Source organism: Pleuronectes platessa, chromosome 23, assembly GCF_947347685.1.
Source record: "Pleuronectes platessa chromosome 23, fPlePla1.1, whole genome shotgun sequence".
Classification (NCBI taxonomy): domain Eukaryota; kingdom Metazoa; phylum Chordata; class Actinopteri; order Pleuronectiformes; family Pleuronectidae; genus Pleuronectes; species Pleuronectes platessa.
Genome location: NC_070648.1, coordinates 13265877 through 13284317, shown reverse-complemented (window position 1 = coordinate 13284317; position 18441 = coordinate 13265877). Strand labels below are relative to the sequence as shown.

The window sequence follows — 18441 nt, the reverse complement described above, 5'->3', positions numbered from 1 at the left end:
TTACAGATGACAGTGAGAGTGCAGAAACACAGGCGACAGAGAGTGAGGGCGAAGAAGTTGAAAGGAATTCAGAGGAGGATGGACTGAATACAGAAAGAGCCAGAAAGACAACAGAGAGGCAGGAAGAACAACAAGCTGATGTTCAGGTCTTTGAAAGGGAAGAAGATCATTTGACTGATGACCCTGGTTTCTGGCCAGCAGCTTTAACTGATCAGGATAGGGAGAAGATAGTAAGGAAATTGGCCATGAGAGAGAAAGAAGTAGAAATGCCATGTGATTCAAAGGGGAAGCCATTCCCTGACTACCTGAATTATACAAAGACAGCAAATAAAAGAGAAAAGGTAAACAGAGACTGGCTGACTTTTAGTCAAAGTAATAATTCACTTTATTGCATACCATGTGTGCTTTTCTCCCATGTACAGAAAAAGCCTTCCACTAGTGCACTGACCAGTCAAAATGGGTATAAAATGTGTGATGTGAAGTGGCGTCGAATGTACAATAAATTCCCAGTCCATGAGAGGAGTGAGGCACATAGAGATTGCTACTTAAGATGGAAAAATCTGCAAGGATCTGTAATGAAAGATAGAGGTGTGGATTCTCTGTTAAATAAGGAGTTGCAAACAGAAATAGAGAAAAATAGAGCCATCTTGGAGAGACTCTTAGACGTAACCCTACACTTGGCCTCAAGAAACGTGCCTTTCAGGGGCAAAACCAAAGACCTAGATGACATTCATAATGGCAATTTCCTAGGCACACTGGAGCTCTTGTCACATTATGATCCTCTGCTGAAAGAGCACTTTCAAAAAATCAGGGACAACAAACAAAAACAAAAAGAAGGAAAAGGAACCAGCCTAACACATTATCTTAGCTCTGACAGTCAGAATGAGTTTATCAACTTATGTGGACGACGAGTTCTGAAAAGAATTCTGCAGGAACGGGAGGATGCCATATATTATGCTGTCATCTGTGATGCCACACCAGACATTTCCCATACGGAGCAAAATGTGGTGCTACTACGGTATGAGACAACTCAGGAGAGTTCAGAAACAGTGTTTCGGAACACTGTGTTTTATACAGCCATGGACAGTATCATCAGTGACTTGGACACTAGGTTCCGGGGCATTGCACATATTGTCAACGAGTTTTCTGCTGTTCTGAAAGTTGGGCAGATTAGTGAGGGCAAAATCTCCTCTGTGTGCCAACCACTGATCACAAAGTATTCTAGTGATCTTACTCCTGATTTTGAAAATCAAGTAAGACACCTAAACAGTGTATATGCAGCCAACTTCCCCCCTAACCTGTCCCCTCTTGAACTCCTGAATGCAATTTGTAAGCTGCAGCTGCAAAGCATCTTTGAAGAAGTGTGCATCGCCTTGCGCATATTTTGCACCCTGCCAGTTACTGTTGCTGGTGGTGAGAGAGCGTTCAGTAAACTAAAAATGATAAAAAACTATTTGAGGTCCACAATGTCTCAGGAAAGACTTTGCAGTCTTGCCATGCTGTCAATTGAGAGTCAGTTGGCTAGAAAGCTGGACTTCAAAGACCTGATAAGTGATTTTGCACATGAGAAGGCTCGGCGTTGGGCTTTTGGTGAGAAGAGTTGAGCAAGGACCAGTGATTGAAAGGTTGCAAAAGGAAGCTTGACTCAGTCGGCAACGTTATATTATATATATATTTGCCATTCTTTCATATATTAAGTTCTACTTAAATGATGAGAAATCATATATGGCCATTTTGTATTCTGATGGCGTTTTTGTTTTTGCTGAGATTTTTTTCTCTCCACTGATTATAATTGCTATTTTTTCATGGAAGAGTTTATTTCCAATTTAAGAATCAGTGGTGCAGCAAATAAATGACTCAAAATGAATTCCATTGTATTCAGAGTGCTCAGTTCTTCCCCTACTGTACATGTCAACTGTCATGCTGTTCTTCTTTCACAAATATGGTAATGATAGTCAAAAATACCATTAAAATGCATAATTGTATGTAAAATAGCATCAAAAAATGTTGCCGCTGTGTTGGGGGCCCTGTAAAGATTATTTTCATGGGGCCCAAAATCCCTAGCGGCGCCCCTGGTCAAAGGTCAGGGTTTATATCTGAGTTGCTTGTTTTTGTGAATTGTCTGACAGGCCTGATCAAACTGTCTTGTTGGCAACAAGCAGCCTGGAGACCAGAGGTTCCTCTCTGTGGTGTGAATACAATATCCAAGTACTTCTTCACAAAGCTAGTACCACTGACAACTTGTGTTTTCTTTCTCTCCTCATTCTTGAAGTGAAGCTGCAGGACTCCTCTGGACCTGAATGACCCTGCTGTGAAAGCAGACATTCTAAAATCAGGCAGGCTTCAATATGGGGTAATTAGTTAATTAAATTAAATTTGTTTAGCACCACATCTTAAAATAGTTTATCTCAAGGCCGCTTTACATAGTAAAGTTGAAACCTTGTAAAATTATAGAGAAACCCAAAAGTACCGACAACGAGCAGCACTGACGATAGTGGGGAGAAAATAACCCTCTTTACTAGAACTTAGAAACCTCGAGAACCAGATTCAATGTGAGCAGAGAGAGAGAGAGAGAGAGAGAGAGAGAGAGACCAGAGAGAGACCAGAGAGACCATCAGACTGTTTTTTATAATGAAGATATTGCATAGATAATAGCAGTATAATAATAATAATACTCATCATACTTATTTTCATCTGATTGACATATTAGATGGAATTAGAGGTGATCACAACATTAATAGATGAACATTTCAAACATCCCTGTCACAGAGGTATCATTGGATCCACGGTGTGAGCAAGACAAACAGACATTCATTCACTCACCACCTGCACGGGGGTGGAGGCAGAGACCAGTCGGGGTCAGATACGATCAGAACTATCTGCATAGTGAGATGACTCCAAAAATAAACGAGAAAAAGGTTGTTGTTTGCATCTTTGCCTTTTTGCATAAACAAATCAACGGAACACTGACTATTTACAGTAGAAGAGGAAGAACTGGTGTTGCATTTCCCTAAAGATGTAAAACAACTAGTGATGTTTCCAGTTGCTGGTGAACACTGGCACAGACAGACATATTCAGCCAGAAGGGACCACACTGAAAGACGTGTTGGTTTAATGTTTAATGTATATTTTTCTTGTGATGCAAGAAAACCTAGTTTGAGGTTTGCAGTTTGTTTGGAAGGGGACACACAAGGAAGGGGAAGATTAAAATACAGAGTACAAATCTAAAACACAAATATACTAAAACAAAGTCCAAACACAAGATCTAAAATGAAATGAAAAGTCCAAAAAGGGACTGCTATATAGAGCACTATATAGTGAGCTCATCAGAAAAGAACAAAAAAAGCTATCCCACACTATTTGGAGCATTTTGTTTGCATCGCAAAATGACATCATTGCCACAGGAATAAAATGTACAACAACAACAACGTGGAAAATCCCAAAGCAAATTTTATATGTTTATTTTACAGCTTTATTGAAAAAAAAAGAGAAAAAACATGTTGGATGATCATCTTTAAATGTGTAAATAAACTTGTTTCCAACACTTTGTACTGTGATGCACTGCTCTGCTTCTATTTACATTAGAGCGACAGGTCGGGCTGTTCCTGCTGCCCTCGCTCCTCCCGTCTCTCCACAACGAGTGCAATGCATGATGGGATATATTGTTTGATAAGTGACCATTGGTTGTAAACCTCTTTTCATGATGCATTGAGGGAAACAATGAGTCAATTACATAGGTTATAAAATAAAAGTGAACATTCAGACGCCACTAACAGATGGCAGCCAAATCATATAGTGCACTATACAATGATTAGTGAGGGACTTCGAACACAGCCATAGACTCACAGCTGAACAGATTACATTTCAGTGGTCAAAGGTCAGGGAGACCTCATATGAGTCCAGAAAAAAGAATGTATGCAGAAATAAACTGCACAGGTTGAAGGTGGCAAACAACCACAGTGTGAAAGTTTATTTCTGAGTTGCTTGTTTTTGTGAATTGTCTGACAGGCCTGATCAAACTGTCTTGTTGGCAACATGCAGCATGGAGACCAGAGGTTGCTCACTGTGTTGTGAATAAAAGATCCAAGTACTTCTTCATAAAGCTAGTACCACTGTAAACTTGTGTTTTCTTTCTCTCCTCATTCTTGAAGTGAAGCTGCAGGACTCCTCTGGACCTGAAGGACCCTGCTGTGAAAGCAGACATTCTGAAATCAGCAAGTTTCCAAAATCCACCCTGAAACACATTCATAGACCCAGGACAGATATACTACAGAGTTTAATGACATCAAATAACCCTGAGGGAGATGAGTGAATACAAAGAACTCCTGCCAGAGAGGACTTACAATGCAAAGCAGCCAGAACACTGGAACGAACAGTTATCATGTTGACTCCTTTGAATTATTTCGGGATATCAAATAATTCTTCCTGCCATTGCTGCTGTAGAGCTGCTGTTTTTGATTGAGATCAGGAAACACACAACATGCTGGGGCTGAGCTGGTGCTCGGGCCTAGAAGGATCTGAAACATGTGGTGCAAATTGTGTCTCCATGAACACATCCATGTTGTAAAGATGAACACTGGAATCCTGAAGGCAGGTTTCAATATCCAGTGGGGTTACAGCCTGAGGATATGAAATTGGGTAATTAGTTAATTCAATTTAATTTGTTTAGCACAAAATAATAAAATAGATTATCTCAAGACACTTTACATAGTAAAGTTGAGACCTTGTGAAATTATAGAGAAACCCAAAAGTTCCCACAACGAGCAGCACTGACGACTGTGGAGAGAAAAAACCTCTTTACTGGAACTAAGAAACCTTGAGAACCAGATTCAATGTGAGCACAGAGAGAGAGAGACCAGAGAGACCAGAGAGACAGACCAGAGAGACCAGAAGCCATTATCAGACTTTTTTTTATAATGAAAATACTGGATGGAATTAGAGGTGATCACACATTAATAGATAAATATTTCCAACATCCCTGTCAGAGAGAATCCACGGTGTGAGCAAGACAAACAGACATTCATTCACGCACCACCTGCAGAGGGGTGGAGGCAGAGACCAGTCTGGGTCAGATACGATCAGAGCTATCTGCATAGTGAGATGACTCCAGAGATAAATGAGAAAAAAATTGTTGTTTGCCTTTTTGCATAAAGAATTCAACAGAACACTAAGTATTGTCAGTAGAAGAGGAGGAGCTGCTGTTACATTTCCCTAAAGCTGCACTAGAACTAGTTAAGTTAGGTGTTAGTGGTGAACACTGGCACAGACAGTCCACAGAGCAGCATCAGGATGGAAGGGGTCTTCATTGGTGTCTTGTGTCTCTCAGGTCAGTGAATCTAACTGTTTGTATGATGTATTTAACAGGAAATCTGAATATAGAGTTTAATTCTAGTTCTCATTCATAACAAAAATAACTGGTTTCATCCTCAGGGTGCCTCACCTTCTCCACATGCCTCCTCCATCAGTACCACTTTGTGTCTGATGTAATGAATTGGACTGAAGCTCAGAGCTACTGCAGAGAGAAGTACACAGACCTGGCCACTATTGAAAACACTGAAGAAATGAAGAAACTTAAAGACACAGTTTCTGCTGCTGGTAACAGCTCTGAGGTTTGGATTGGCCTGTACAGTCATATTGACTGGAAGTGGTCAGATGGGTTCAACCAGAGTGGAGCTGAATATAGGAACTGGGTTCCTGGTAGACCAAACTATTATGACGCCAATCAGCTCTGTGTGGTCCAGTATTACGCTGGAAAATGGTATGATTATATCTGCCATCAACAGTTTCCATTTGTTTGCTACAGAGGTAATGATGTGCTTTATATTAATCTTTACTATAAAACATAATGTATAAGATATGATTTTGAAAAACCGTTGTGTGATCTCAACAATCCCTTTTCTGTTCTCAAACTTAACTGCAGGAACATTAGAGGATTCTGACTTTGTGCTAGTGAATACAGCAAAGACTTGGTCTGAGGCTCAGAGGCACTGCAGAGAACACTACACAGATCTGGTCACTATGAGGAACGACACTGACAACAACAAGATACAGACCTTGATAGCATATCATAATTATGCATGGATTGGTTTGTACAGAGATCCTCAGATTTACTGGTCCGACGGGAGTAACTACTCATTCAGCTCCTGGTATCAGGGTAAACACCCACTTGGCTCGATGAAAGTCATATGTGGTGTTGCCGATTTGGAGCAGGGAGGAAACTGGAGGTTATGTTCCTGTGAAGAAAGAAAACCATTTGTCTGCTACAGCGTCCCAAGTGAGAATCTTTTTTTGTATTAAAGGCTTGCTTATTATTTATTTGTCTGTTTTCTCACAGTCCTGATCCAACTGCCTATTGGTCAACATGCAGCCCAGAGGTTCCTCACTCTGTGTTTTAAACTAAAGATCTGAGTTGTTCGATCTCAGCAGTTATAACTGTAGGTTTCACAAAACTATACACCACATTAAACGTGTGTTTTGTTTCTCTCCTCGTTCTTTGTCTAAGCAGCAGTGAAGACGTTGGTGAAGACGTTGGTGAAGGTGAAGCTAGAGGACTCCTCTGCGGACCTGAATGACCCTGCTGTGAAAGAACAGATTCTGAAACAGGCAAGTCTCCAAATTCCACCCTGAAACATTAACTCATTCATAGACCCTGGACAGATGTATTACAGAGTTTGACATCATCAAATAACCATGAATTTTAATTATTATTGTTATTATTAGTAGTAGTAGTAGTAGTAGTAGTAGCAGTAGTAGTAGTAGTAATATTATTATTGTTCTCCTCCTATCTCTCTCTTCCATCCCCTCTTTTCCAACCTCCTCTTCTCCCACTATCTCTCTTTCGTCTCTTACCTCTTTTACACCTCCCTCTCTTTCTTGCCCACATTGAGTCTGGTTCTAAAGGTTTCTTCCAGTTAATGAGAGAGTTTTTCTCTCCACAGTTTCCAAAGTGCTGCTCATTGTGGGAACTGTTGGGTTTCTCTAAACATTTTAAAAGTCTTGACTTTCTATGTAAAGTTCCTTGAGATGATATATATTATGATATATATGCTATATAAATAGAATTAAATTTATTAAAAACACATAACTCTTTTTCTTAGAGAGCAAAGGAATCTGTTAAAAGTATTTCAAATAGTCTCCATTTCTGTTTTTCAGCTCCAGGACAGACTGAAGGAGAACGGACTGAGTGGCGTCACCTTGAAGTGGAAAGAACAGGCTGATGGGAAAGTTTTCCACAAGGAGGAGAAAAGATCTGACAAGAAAAAAAAGACTGAGCTTTAATATTTTAATTCAACTTTCATTGCATGTGCTAATGTTTCATGTCTGCATGTATACACACCTCTATCACTGTACGCAGTTAAACCATACCAATGAATGATGTTGTAGAAAAACTAGCCTTTGTGTGATTATATGTTTAAACTGTGCATCTGTGTATAAAGAGCATCAGAACTTTATGCAGCCTGGGAAGAATGTCTCAATAACAACCGACACAGGGAGAGTCTCCATCTGAAGAAAAATGTAATTAGTTGTCCCAACATTCCCAAAACAGGAATGTACACACTGCATGTACAACACACATACACAAATGTATATATACATACATACATAAAATATGTTAGGAGGAATTATGGTTAACTTATTTCACATGACAGTGGAATATTTCCATTTTTAATTTGATAACTTTATTAAACATGGCTTTTACATCGGGCTATAGAGTGTAAACATTGTGCTGCTGTGACTACAAGCAGCTACAGAGCTCACAGTGTATGATAGGGTTGTCAGTGCTACACTCAAGCTGTGACTCTTATTGAAGGGATCATAAACCTACAAGTCTGTGTTATTGTCTTATGATCGTATGAGACTTTTTCTGCATGTGTGTGTGTTTCCTGGAGGAGTCCTCCTTCCTCTTCTTTGAGTGAAAGAGAGAGAACACATCCTGACATTAGAAAAACAGTTATTGGGTCATTATTAATTCTTATCACTCAGGAATATTTGGATGATGTTTGTTCTGTCTATTGTTTCTTTACAGTGAGAGAAACTAGAAATGTCTCCTGATGTACTTGTTGGTTATCACTTCATTAATCTGCTCTGTGATGGTTCTTCAAGACAAACTGACACTTTGGAACTTTTTGACTCCGTCTGGTTTCAGACTCCTTCACTAATTCTCCTTGTGAATGAGATTTCCGCTCAACTGATTCAGGTGCATGTTTCCTAAAGTAATGATGCTGGGATTGATATTATCAAAAAATAATCAGGGATTTCAATTTAAACACAACATCAATAAAAACGTTGTATTCCACCAAGACACAGTCGTGATATAAACCAGTCCATGACTTCATTTAAAATAGATATATGACAGTGTGGTATAGCATTGTGTTAAACGATATACAGTCGACAGAGCAGAGAATGAGCTGCACTTTACCTTTAATACTTTAAGTAGATTTACTTAGTTTTACTGACACAGTGCTTGTAAATCTTTGGAAATTGTTGGGTTTCTCTGTTATAATCCAGGTCTTGACCTTAATACGTAAAGTGCTTTGAGATAATGTTTGTTGTGATTTGGTGCTATACACATCAAATAGATGTTGTGCAATAGAAGATTTGACGTTGGCTAATTATTAATAATCATGAAATATGATTTTTAAAATAATACAAATTATTTATTCAAATGTATTAAAAATGATTAAGCTATCAATTAAGAATAGTAAAATAATTAATTAGAAATAATACGTTATCATTAAGAATAGTTAAATAATTAATGAAAACAATAAAATTATCAATTAAGAATAATACAATCTATAATTATTACTTATCGTCGCGGGGCACCACCCTGGTAACAGGGACGAACAAGTCAATCTGTAAAGATCAGTCTCAAGTTATAAAAGTTAAATTAATAATCTCAATATTTAATATTAATGATTATATGAGAAACAATGAAGGGTTTTAAGTTTGAGCACAGGCTATAGTTATCCAGCTGTATTCACATACCTATGCACAAATAATAATAGAATCCAGATACTTTAATTACAAAAGGATTTATTAAGGAAGGGAAATAGAGTTACTGTTATTCAATGATTCTTCATTTAACAAACTCATTTGAAAGGCTTGCTCTTTGTCTTCCACACCCATTCAAGCAATACCAACAGCCAATCATATTTGCTGCAGTTTACTGCTCTAGGGGCTTCTTCAGATTTTTTTTTACAGAATTCCCTGACTTTTTATCAAACCTAGTCCTAAAAACCTTTAAAGTTATTATTGTCAGTGACTTTAATATTAATGTTGACAATAATAATGATAGCCTTAGCGTAGTTTTTATTCCGGTAATAGACCCAATTATTGCCGGAATGTGCTGCAGCTAGATTGAAGTAAAAAATTCCAAGTGCATTTAACCCCGTATAATCCGTCGATATAACCAACGAATTCTTTAAAAACCCTAGCTCCACTGGGATTGACAGTCCTTTAAACTAGCTGTAATCAAACCCCTTTTAAAAAAATCCACCATGGACCCGAAGGTTTTAGCAAACTACAGACCAATGTCTAACCTCCCCTTCCAGTGTTAAATCCTTGAAAAGGTTGAACCTTATCAGCTGTGTAAGGTTCTCCAGGTAAGTCATAGATATTGTTCAATATCGATATTCAGTATAATATGGGTCATCACACTTTGTGACACTGTTTTTTAAAGAACAGATTAACTGACTTTGTTTTATCAGAAACAAATAGAACAGAGATAAGTCCAGCTTTTACACAGAAGAATAAAGGTTAAGGAAACATTAATTAATCACTTTGTCTTTTCTTTTTCATATTATCCCTCATATATTTTAGTAAACAAATTTTCTATTTCTATACTATACTATGCACTGTTTAGATAATTGTCCGTTTTAAGTGTTTTATTGCTACAGTTGCCTTATTGTTAAAAATCCATTTCATTAATATAAGATATATATATATATATATATATATATATATATATTTACGGGTTGACAGTAAAACCAACACTGGTACAAGTTATGGGAGTGATTTATTCCAGGATGCAGGTTCAGTGCACTACGCTTCCTGATGAGGACACACGATCGAATTTAACTGCAAAATCAACAGAGCAAACCAACGCCAGAAAGAGAAGAATAAAAGAAAAACAGTGTGGTCAAAATTACATGGTCAGTGCCATCATCTGTGAAACTCCTTCACTTTTTTAGTATAATGTCTAATTTCCACTTTCTCCTTTGTCAAAGAGGACATTGATACAATGACGACACATCAAGAACAAGTCGAACATGAGCAGATTATGTACAAAAGATGAGTTAAGGTGTAAATCAGAACGAGTGAACGTGATCTGCTGCATCGAGCGCAAGACGAACCAAGGGGTGATCCTGGTGGTGGTGGTGGTAGCATCGGCCTGTAAAGACTTTTGGATTCAGAGTCAGGGTGGACTTGTTCAGTTGCTGCCCAGTACGTGTTGAAGGCTCACATAAAACAAACAAAAGACGTGTATAAAAATATTCATGTTCATAGTCGCCACTGTGTAGTTGTGAGTATCTTTATAAGACAATGAAATCAGTTCCAGTTAACAATGAAGACCATCAAATTATCTCATTCGTGAGATTACACTGACAGTACGGAGAATGGATACATGTGAAGCAGGCAATTGTGTGGAGGAAACAGGAAATAGTGAAACTCAGTAAAAGGTCTGTCAAAAAAACAACGGGTGTGTATTTTGGTAGTAGTGTAAAACACTCACACACGTCAAAGGGAATATGTACAAAGTGGAGATTGTTCATATTTACACATTTACATACAACAAACCAAACCTTTAAGGAGACACAATTCCACCATGGGCTATGCCTAATATAGGCTGATACAGTAAAATATATCAACTACACCTTCCCTCCATGACGGCGGCCTATGTCTCCAGGGGAACGAAGTCTGACCGAGAACGTGGGGAAGGAGCAGGTGGAGGAGAAAGGGGCCGACGGTTAAATACGGTTATTAGAAATAAATAAACTCAACATGTCACAGAGCAGATTGACATCTGCTGTTTTAGGCACCACGGGACAGACCATGAGCTCCTACGGAAGGTGGTGCTGGTTTCTAACGCCGCGCAACAAAACCTCTGTAAACGTGTGAGTAACAAACAGGTGTGTGGATGCAGTGGGGCTCTGACCAATGACGACGTCCGTGTGAACAAACGATATCTTCTGAAGGAGCTGAGCTCAAGTACCTGTGAGTGGGATTTTAACAAAGTGCAACACCGCCCTCTTGTGGTTGCATGTGTACACTCTTCATATGCATTTTCACAAGGGTATATCATAGCCTACATTCTATTGAGAGAATATTATTGCCTTTGAAGAGACTGTGTCTAGTAATTTAGGGAAACAAAAAATGGGGATTAAAGAGTGGGAGGAGCAAAAATACGTCTCTCTTTCATTGTACTTCATCCCCTTAATGCACGTTACTGTTAGGAAATCATTATCTTAGCACACTGGTCTTTGGCTACTTCTGCCCTTCAGTAGCTGTGGCCTTTTGGTCTTGGGAGGTTCAACCCTCTTTGACTGTGAATAGGACTGGGAGCCTGTGAAGAGTCATGCTTGCTGATGTTGAGAGTCTACAAGTGAGACAACAGCGTACACACAGATATTGTTTTTTAAAAGAGATGAGAGAGTGTGCTTGGTGTGATGCCATCCAGATCTCCATCCTCACCGGGGGTGGGGTCTTCAGGGCTGAGGAGGGGAAGGGTGGCTTGCAGTGATGTGACACACATTGGGCGAAGCAGAGTGTCCCATTTTCTGACAGGATGGGACAGAGGGTGGGGAAGAAGGACGGAGGTGAAGGCCTCCACCAGGCTCAGCCCAAAAAATGGCATAAAACTAAATCACCAAAGTTGGAGCTGACGGATTGAGGAGGCCATGGAGAGGAGGTGAAGTGTCCAAAGTGGAAAAGAAGGAAAGGAGAGAGAAGGAGGAAGGCAAAGTGGAGTCCCTGTGCTCGTTAGCCGGCTGGGCTAGCTTGTTAGAGTTGTCATGGCAGCCATCAGCTGGTAAGGTAACTGTGTAGCTCTCTGGAGTTGATGCTCAGGACCACACCCGAATGGTTACCTAGCAACAAAGGGGTGAGAAGAAACAGATGTGGAGTTTATCTTTGTCCTCCAGGTCCAACAAATCTGTCAACTGTATTTCATTCATCATTAGTTAATCTGATTTTAAACATATTCTCACCCCTGCTTTGTTTACATTATGACTGTAAGAGAACTGGTTACTGTGCTGTAAGATGAAGCCCCATTTATCTACGATCAAAAAATAAATATATTCATTCTTATCTCCCCTTTAAAGGTCCAGTGTGGAGCTTTCTCCAAAGCACCTTGTACCTTACAAGTTTATATCAGCATAACATCATACAAACAACAGTTTTGGTAGCATTTAAAATGTTGGACACTCTCAGTGATATTTCTTTTAGTTATGGACCTAACGGAAAGCAACCACCAATAAATGTAAATAAATCACAGCCCCGATCACACATTTCGTTGCTACCACCAAAACAAATATTATCATACATGACATCATACATGACATCATATATCATATCACATCTCAAGTACAAATTAATTATCTGGATTTTTGCAAGTTGTTATAGCACAATAACATAATTTTAGATACTATACTTATGATATCATTTTGTTGACCATAAAGTTCCTTCTGACCAACCCAGTAAGTTAAAGTAAAGCTGAACATGGCCACATAGCTTTTAGCAGTACCAGTGATAAGGATGAAAAAGGGGAAGTCCTCCAGTACCTTGGTGTGTGTTAGCTGCTGGTGTTAGTGGCTTGAGTTTTAGTAGCAGTGGTTAGTGGTAGTCCTTATAAGGGAACGGAAGGCGGGGCTACCTCCTGCGTTACCTAGAGTCTGAGAGTCCAGGTCGTCATCAATGAACTCCTCGCCCTGAATGATGTGCTGGGTGTCCTCGCTGTGATTGACAGGGCTTGTCATCTCCTGCTCCTTCTCATTGTGCATCTGGGCGTAGACATTGCGATTTCCTGGAAGCTTCCTGAAAAACAGCGGGGGATAGGCATCCTCAGTCCTAATCCAAGGACTGTGGGATTTAATGTTTTTATAAGATGGGGCTGGAGATTTGCACTGCAGGTTTGAATTCAAGTGACTTTTCGGTGAATGTATGTGTTCGGGACACGAGGAGGTGCTGCTGGTGGGTTATTCAAGTGAAAAAGGCATGCAAATAGAAATCTCACACCATAAATCAACTGAATTTCCATTCAAGCCACTCGGGTTGGGGAATATAATGCTATGAAATGATACAAATATGTCAGCCACCAGAGTTTCTGCTTCAGCATTTAAACATGGGTAGCTTTCTAATGGATCTTGTTGTATAAAGCCACTGTACAAGGCTAATCAATCAATAATGGATTCATATGATTTTGTCTTGAAATTGATAAAGTAACTTGAGTTACTACTGGAGTTTCTTTTCATACTTTCGACATTTGTGGTTCAGAGTCACTAGATTGCTTCATATTACCTGCAGATTAAATTACTTAATATTACTTTATGGTTATGCTAGCCCAAATTTCTGGGTAACTTTTTATTTTGAATATGTGAGCAAGCTAAACACTAAACTATTACATCGAACAGGGTGAACATTCCCTCCTGAAGCACATTTACTAATTAGCACAAAACATGGAGTTTCATCCATTCACCAAGATAATTGAGGAGTTCGTGATTTGACTTGATACTTTTAGTTTTTTTCCAGAGTCGCCAAAGTGCTGCTCAACTGTTGCGTTTCTCTAAAATTATAAGGTCTCTGTAAAGTGCATTGAGATAATGTATGTTTTGATTTGGAGATATACAAATACATTTTAATTGAATTGAACATCAGAGACGAATCCAATAGTTTTAAACATAACATAGTGCTATTTAATCTCAGCTGTATCTGTTTGGTCTGACTGACTGTGTCTTTAACATGACTCACCTTTTGAACTTGTATAAGATGAAAGAGCCAGTGGCGATGATGCTAATGAGGAAAATGACTGCGAGAGCCCAAACACCTGGACCTCCAGCTGCTCCGTGGTAACCTAGGTTGACGATCCACACAAATATCCCAATGAAGAATCCATTATATTTGCACCAGTAGCGCAGAGGTATCAGAAGATTTGTAAAAAGATACAAAGTAGGAATCAGAAGATACCAAGACAAAATCTGTTGGAACTAAAATACAAAAGTAGCAGAGAGGGATAAAGCCTGTAAAAGCATTCGACTCTGTTAAGGTTTTGCTGAAAGACGCCACCTGCTCAGATAACAGGCGTTCAAAATTCACTGAAGTATAATCAAGAGAAAAAGCACAGCACGGCACGGACAGGCTCAGTGTGGATAAGATTCAGATTTGTTAGGAAACCAGAAAAGGAAAAGGCACAGGGATCAAAGAATGCTGAGGAGGAAAGCTGCAGGCGTATGTTTCATAAACGCACCAGTCTCTGCTGCTGTAGCTGTTGTGTCATTAGCAATTAGACCTAGCCAATGGAAATAAATCAATAACATGCAGTCGTCATTAAAAACAAAATAATATTTGGAGTTTGACTAAATGGGAAGTAATGCACATGGAATCGAGGTGTACCTGCATTCGGGTCAGCTAGCATCACCAGCACCTGTAGACCTCCTCTCACCACAAAGCTGACATTGTTGTCGTTGAAGGCCTGCATTATGGCCGGGATACGCTGAGGATGAGAAGATGATAAATCAACAACAACAACGAGTATTTGACTCCAGAAATGGTAATTATTGAATGTGAAGTTCTTACCTTATCTACAAACATGCTCTTCTTGGCTGGTTTGCTGCTCAGCGGGAGAACGTACAGGTCAGCGGTGGTGGGGAGGCCGGGCTTCACCACAGTAACCAGAGACTCCTGAGGGACACCTGTGATCTAAGTTCAGATGGTTGCACGTCAGTCACATCTTGGAGCTACAGTGATTCATTTTTTTGACAATGCATCAAATGTGTATTGCTGGAAGGGGTCGCTAGAACACATTTTCACCTTCACATTCAACGTTCCATTTATTGTATTGTATTTGTATTTTTTGTCATATTTTGTATTACCTACTACATTTTCCCCTTGCGCTGCTACTTCCATGTGCTGCTGTGAAAATTGCGAATTAAACTGAGGTTCGATAAAGATGCATCCCATCTTACCTGGTCAATAATTTCTTTAGTAGCTAGCTTTCTTAACTTTTGTGTATTAGTGTAAGGCCCAGTGTACATAAGATCTATTTCCTCCACTAGTTGCATTAGTTTGAGAATCTATTAAGATAAGGAAAATCAACAGGTTGTGTGCGAAGCGAACCACCATGTACTTTTTACAGTGTGTTTGTTGAGCCCTACCTTGGCGAGAATTTTGGTGACCACCTGACCAATGTCCTCTCTCCACTCTGGGATGTTTGGGTTGAAGTGGTCCAGATTCCTGCTGAAGCTCAGAGGGATGACCTGGAAGTTATCTGGGACATAACAGAACACGGGAGGAGTTCATCCCATTTAGCATCGAGAAATAAAACCCAACCATTTCAGCAGAATGAAATAAACCACAAATATTGCATGTTCAGTGTTGAACAGGAAATACAAGGACAGAATCTATTGTTGAAGAAACACACTGTATGTGGGTGTGTGCTGATATGAGCTGTTGAATATACAGTATGTTGGGTTTTCAATGTGGACATGCAGATGTGTGCGTCACCCGATGGAAGTGGCTTGAGGACAAGCAACTGAAAAAGATGTGCAGGATTCTGTGATCTGCCTCAGTCATTGACCCACTTTTCCATTATGTTACAAACTGCTTCTTTGAATCAATGTTGAAAATAGTGTTATTTTGTTGATGGTCTCAATTACACGATAGCACTTCTGTCCATCCTGTACACACTTTTTAGCGACATCAACCAAAGTCCACAGTGGGCTTCCATTTTGTTACCGTAGACTCGGACGGTCCTGGTATCCTGCACCATGGATCGGCCGTTGGAAGCCTGGACGGTGACTGAAACCTCTCCTGTCTCAGGGAAACGAGTCAGAAGGCTGTTCTGCAGAGTCAGCGTCGGCTGTGTGAGACAGAGTCAAAGCAGGTTTGCTGTCAGTCATCTCAAGTTTGACAAAAAGGATTCAATGTTGTCATTCAATTGAATTATATTTGAATCAGCAGTCTTCCACATTTTTATCCTATTTTAGCTCACTATTTTAGCCAGCAACATTTTCAAACCATTTTCAGACATTAAATTCTGAGATATTTGTTTTCTTTTTGTTTGTTTGGGTTTTGCATCTGTCACATGTTAGACATGACAACAACACATCCTCTTTATGACTCCTGCAGAGGATCTACTGCAATCTTCTTAAATGGGTTCATTTGGACATTGTAAACACAGAGTGTTTACTAGGGGGCTGACTGGAGACATTTTTCTCAGGAGATGGTGGAGACTAGAATTAAGCTAAAAGGAGAGTGAACACTTCTTAGCTGACCAAAAACATGCCTCCTCTGTGTCTCTTAAATGTGGGCAAATTCAACTATTGGTATTTCTGCAGCAGCTTTATAGGGTGATATTATGTCAAAGTTTTCTTTGAAGCATGTTGCTGCCCCCAAAAGGCAGGAAAATCAATTATGCAGTAGTTAATGCACAAAGCTGTGGCGTATCCTTTACCCGCAGGTTATCTCCTATCCACCAGTAGAAGACAGTCAGGTTGGCCTCAGTGGGAAGAACTATGGCGGTAAGATTGACCTCATGGTTCCTCCCAGCAATGGGAACCACTTCCAGGTGCACTTCTTGTAGAGGAGCTATAACAGAAGAAAAATACGATTCATAGGCTGACAAAGAAAGCTATTTTATTCAAGCACTGAAAACTGAAAGTGATGATGTGGCTCTAAGATTTAGGTTTGGATGATGTTAAATTACAGGTCAAATTCATATCAGTCAAGTAAATGTTTTGTACAAGTGCTTCAAGTGAGAAACACAGTATTTGAGGCTGAACCGAATTTAATCCTGGCAGAACTAAAGGATTACGGCTCAATGAGTCTCCCACGAGGGTCTCCATTATCAGTCTAGACTCATACAACGATAGAAAGACTTTGAGTTTTACTGCTGCACAAAGGCAGAGCTGTTCTGTCAAAGTAAAAAGACAACATCCAATAAAATCCCCACTGACTGAGGCATCATAGATTTACCTTGTAAGATATAAATTTCAGCATCAGACAAAGTTAAAGGCAGGAAATCATTTTTGCCAGGGAAGTGAAAAATGGAAATTATCAAAAATGAGACCCAATCCTGTCTCCTTAGCAGCAGGGGATCAGTGTTCGAGAGAGCGAGACATATCAGACTAGTGACAAAACAATGGTTTTATCATCTTTTCCTCTGCCAGTTGTTCAAATAAATGTATGTCAAAAGGTAAGTGGAGATAGCTGACAGGTTGTGTGATGTCAATGTTGGCAGCACTGCTCAAGTATTAAACCTTCAGTACTTCCTTAAAGTACAGAATTCCCATGGTGGCCAGAGAGCAAAAGAATCATGTGAAAACTGTCTGGGAAGCCGACCTGTGACCTGGATGTACATGGTGGCCTCGTCGTGCCCCGCCATATTCTCGGCCTTCACTGTGACCTTGTAGACGCCGGGCTTTTCGTAGCGATGCTGAATGGGTTCATCCGTCACTGTCAGGTTCTGGTAAATGGCCCGAACACCATCACCGAGGTCCACCTGGTACTTGGTGCTGCTAGTGTCGCCCTGGAAGAAGGAGCAACCACTTTCATCGCATTCAAATGGAATCAGGAAAAGAACAACCAATAGCAAAACAGCTTTCATCCTACCTGTTCCTGATGGACAATGAATGTGATGTCATCACCAGGTGCCACGGCCAGCATCTGCCCTTTGATGCCGAGCCGTAGTCCTCTAGGGGGCAGTAGAGGGCAGTTATGCTGTTTGGCGCTCTGCTGCCGGTTTAGCCCCCCCTCACACACATTAGATATCACCTTCCTGTAACTGAAGGGGAGCAGATGATATGCAAATGTTAAAATATATCGGTGTGCGTAGTCTTTAAAAGAGTAACTCAGCAATTTGTGAAATGTGCTCATTAATAGTCTTTCTGAAAGGACATTTATTGGTTTCATATTTGTGCATTATTTAAGTGCATTGTTACCAGGAAGTAATTCAGTAATTCTTCTTAATAATTGTTTATGCTAAGCTAGGCTAATAACATCCAGACTCTGGCTTCATAAACAGAAGGGAATTAACCGAAACTCTTGTTACACTGAAACTTGTAGTAAGAGTATTTCTAAATCTAACACTAATGTGGTGATGTGCAGACCCAGTGGTGGACTCGTAGGTCTGCCCTAGATGGCAGTCTTCAGGGGGTGAGTCTGGGTCATGCCAGAAGTCAGCTAAGCAGCGGTCGCCCTCTTTGTGGGACCTCTCAAAACCGTAGTCAC

General features: G+C 39.9%; 2 protein-coding genes across 2 annotated transcripts in view; one reads left to right on the top strand and one right to left on the bottom strand.

The window, feature by feature from the left end:
* Positions 1 to 5167: 5167 nt before the first annotated feature.
* On the top strand, positions 5168 to 8302 carry LOC128430371 (lymphocyte antigen 75). The gene is made up of 5 exons (XM_053416414.1): positions 5168 to 5326; positions 5431 to 5805; positions 5921 to 6274; positions 6506 to 6603; positions 7153 to 8302. The coding sequence occupies exons 1-5, from the start codon at positions 5290 to 5292 to the stop codon at positions 7276 to 7278; spliced, it is 990 nt and encodes a 329-aa protein (XP_053272389.1). The 5' UTR covers positions 5168 to 5289; the 3' UTR covers positions 7279 to 8302.
* Positions 8303 to 10032: 1730 nt separating this feature from the next.
* Positions 10033 to 18441, bottom strand: part of sorcs2 (sortilin-related VPS10 domain containing receptor 2) — a 276763-nt gene continuing 268354 nt past the window's right edge. Inside the window, exons 17-28 of the mRNA XM_053416413.1 lie at positions 18321 to 18440; positions 17824 to 17995; positions 17554 to 17740; positions 16667 to 16800; positions 15949 to 16072; positions 15369 to 15481; positions 14791 to 14913; positions 14608 to 14707; positions 14462 to 14509; positions 13966 to 14068; positions 12872 to 13077; positions 10033 to 12086 (exon numbers count right to left, since the gene is read on the bottom strand). Coding sequence (XP_053272388.1) covers positions 12022 to 12086; positions 12872 to 13077; positions 13966 to 14068; positions 14462 to 14509; positions 14608 to 14707; positions 14791 to 14913; positions 15369 to 15481; positions 15949 to 16072; positions 16667 to 16800; positions 17554 to 17740; positions 17824 to 17995; positions 18321 to 18440 — 1495 coding nt within the window. The 3' untranslated portion in view covers positions 10033 to 12021. The remainder of the gene's footprint in view (positions 12087 to 12871; positions 13078 to 13965; positions 14069 to 14461; positions 14510 to 14607; positions 14708 to 14790; positions 14914 to 15368; positions 15482 to 15948; positions 16073 to 16666; positions 16801 to 17553; positions 17741 to 17823; positions 17996 to 18320; position 18441) is intronic.

Coding starts and splice junctions, on each gene's coding strand:
- LOC128430371 (XM_053416414.1), top strand. CDS start 5,290: ATGGAAGGGGTCTTCATTGGTGTCTTGTGTCTCTCAG. Junction 5,327..5,430: donor TGGTGTCTTGTGTCTCTCAG/GTCAGTGAATCT, acceptor TTTCATCCTCAG/GGTGCCTCACCTTCTCCACA. Junction 6,275..6,505: donor TGTCTGCTACAGCGTCCCAA/GTGAGAATCTTT, acceptor TTGTCTAAGCAG/CAGTGAAGACGTTGGTGAAG.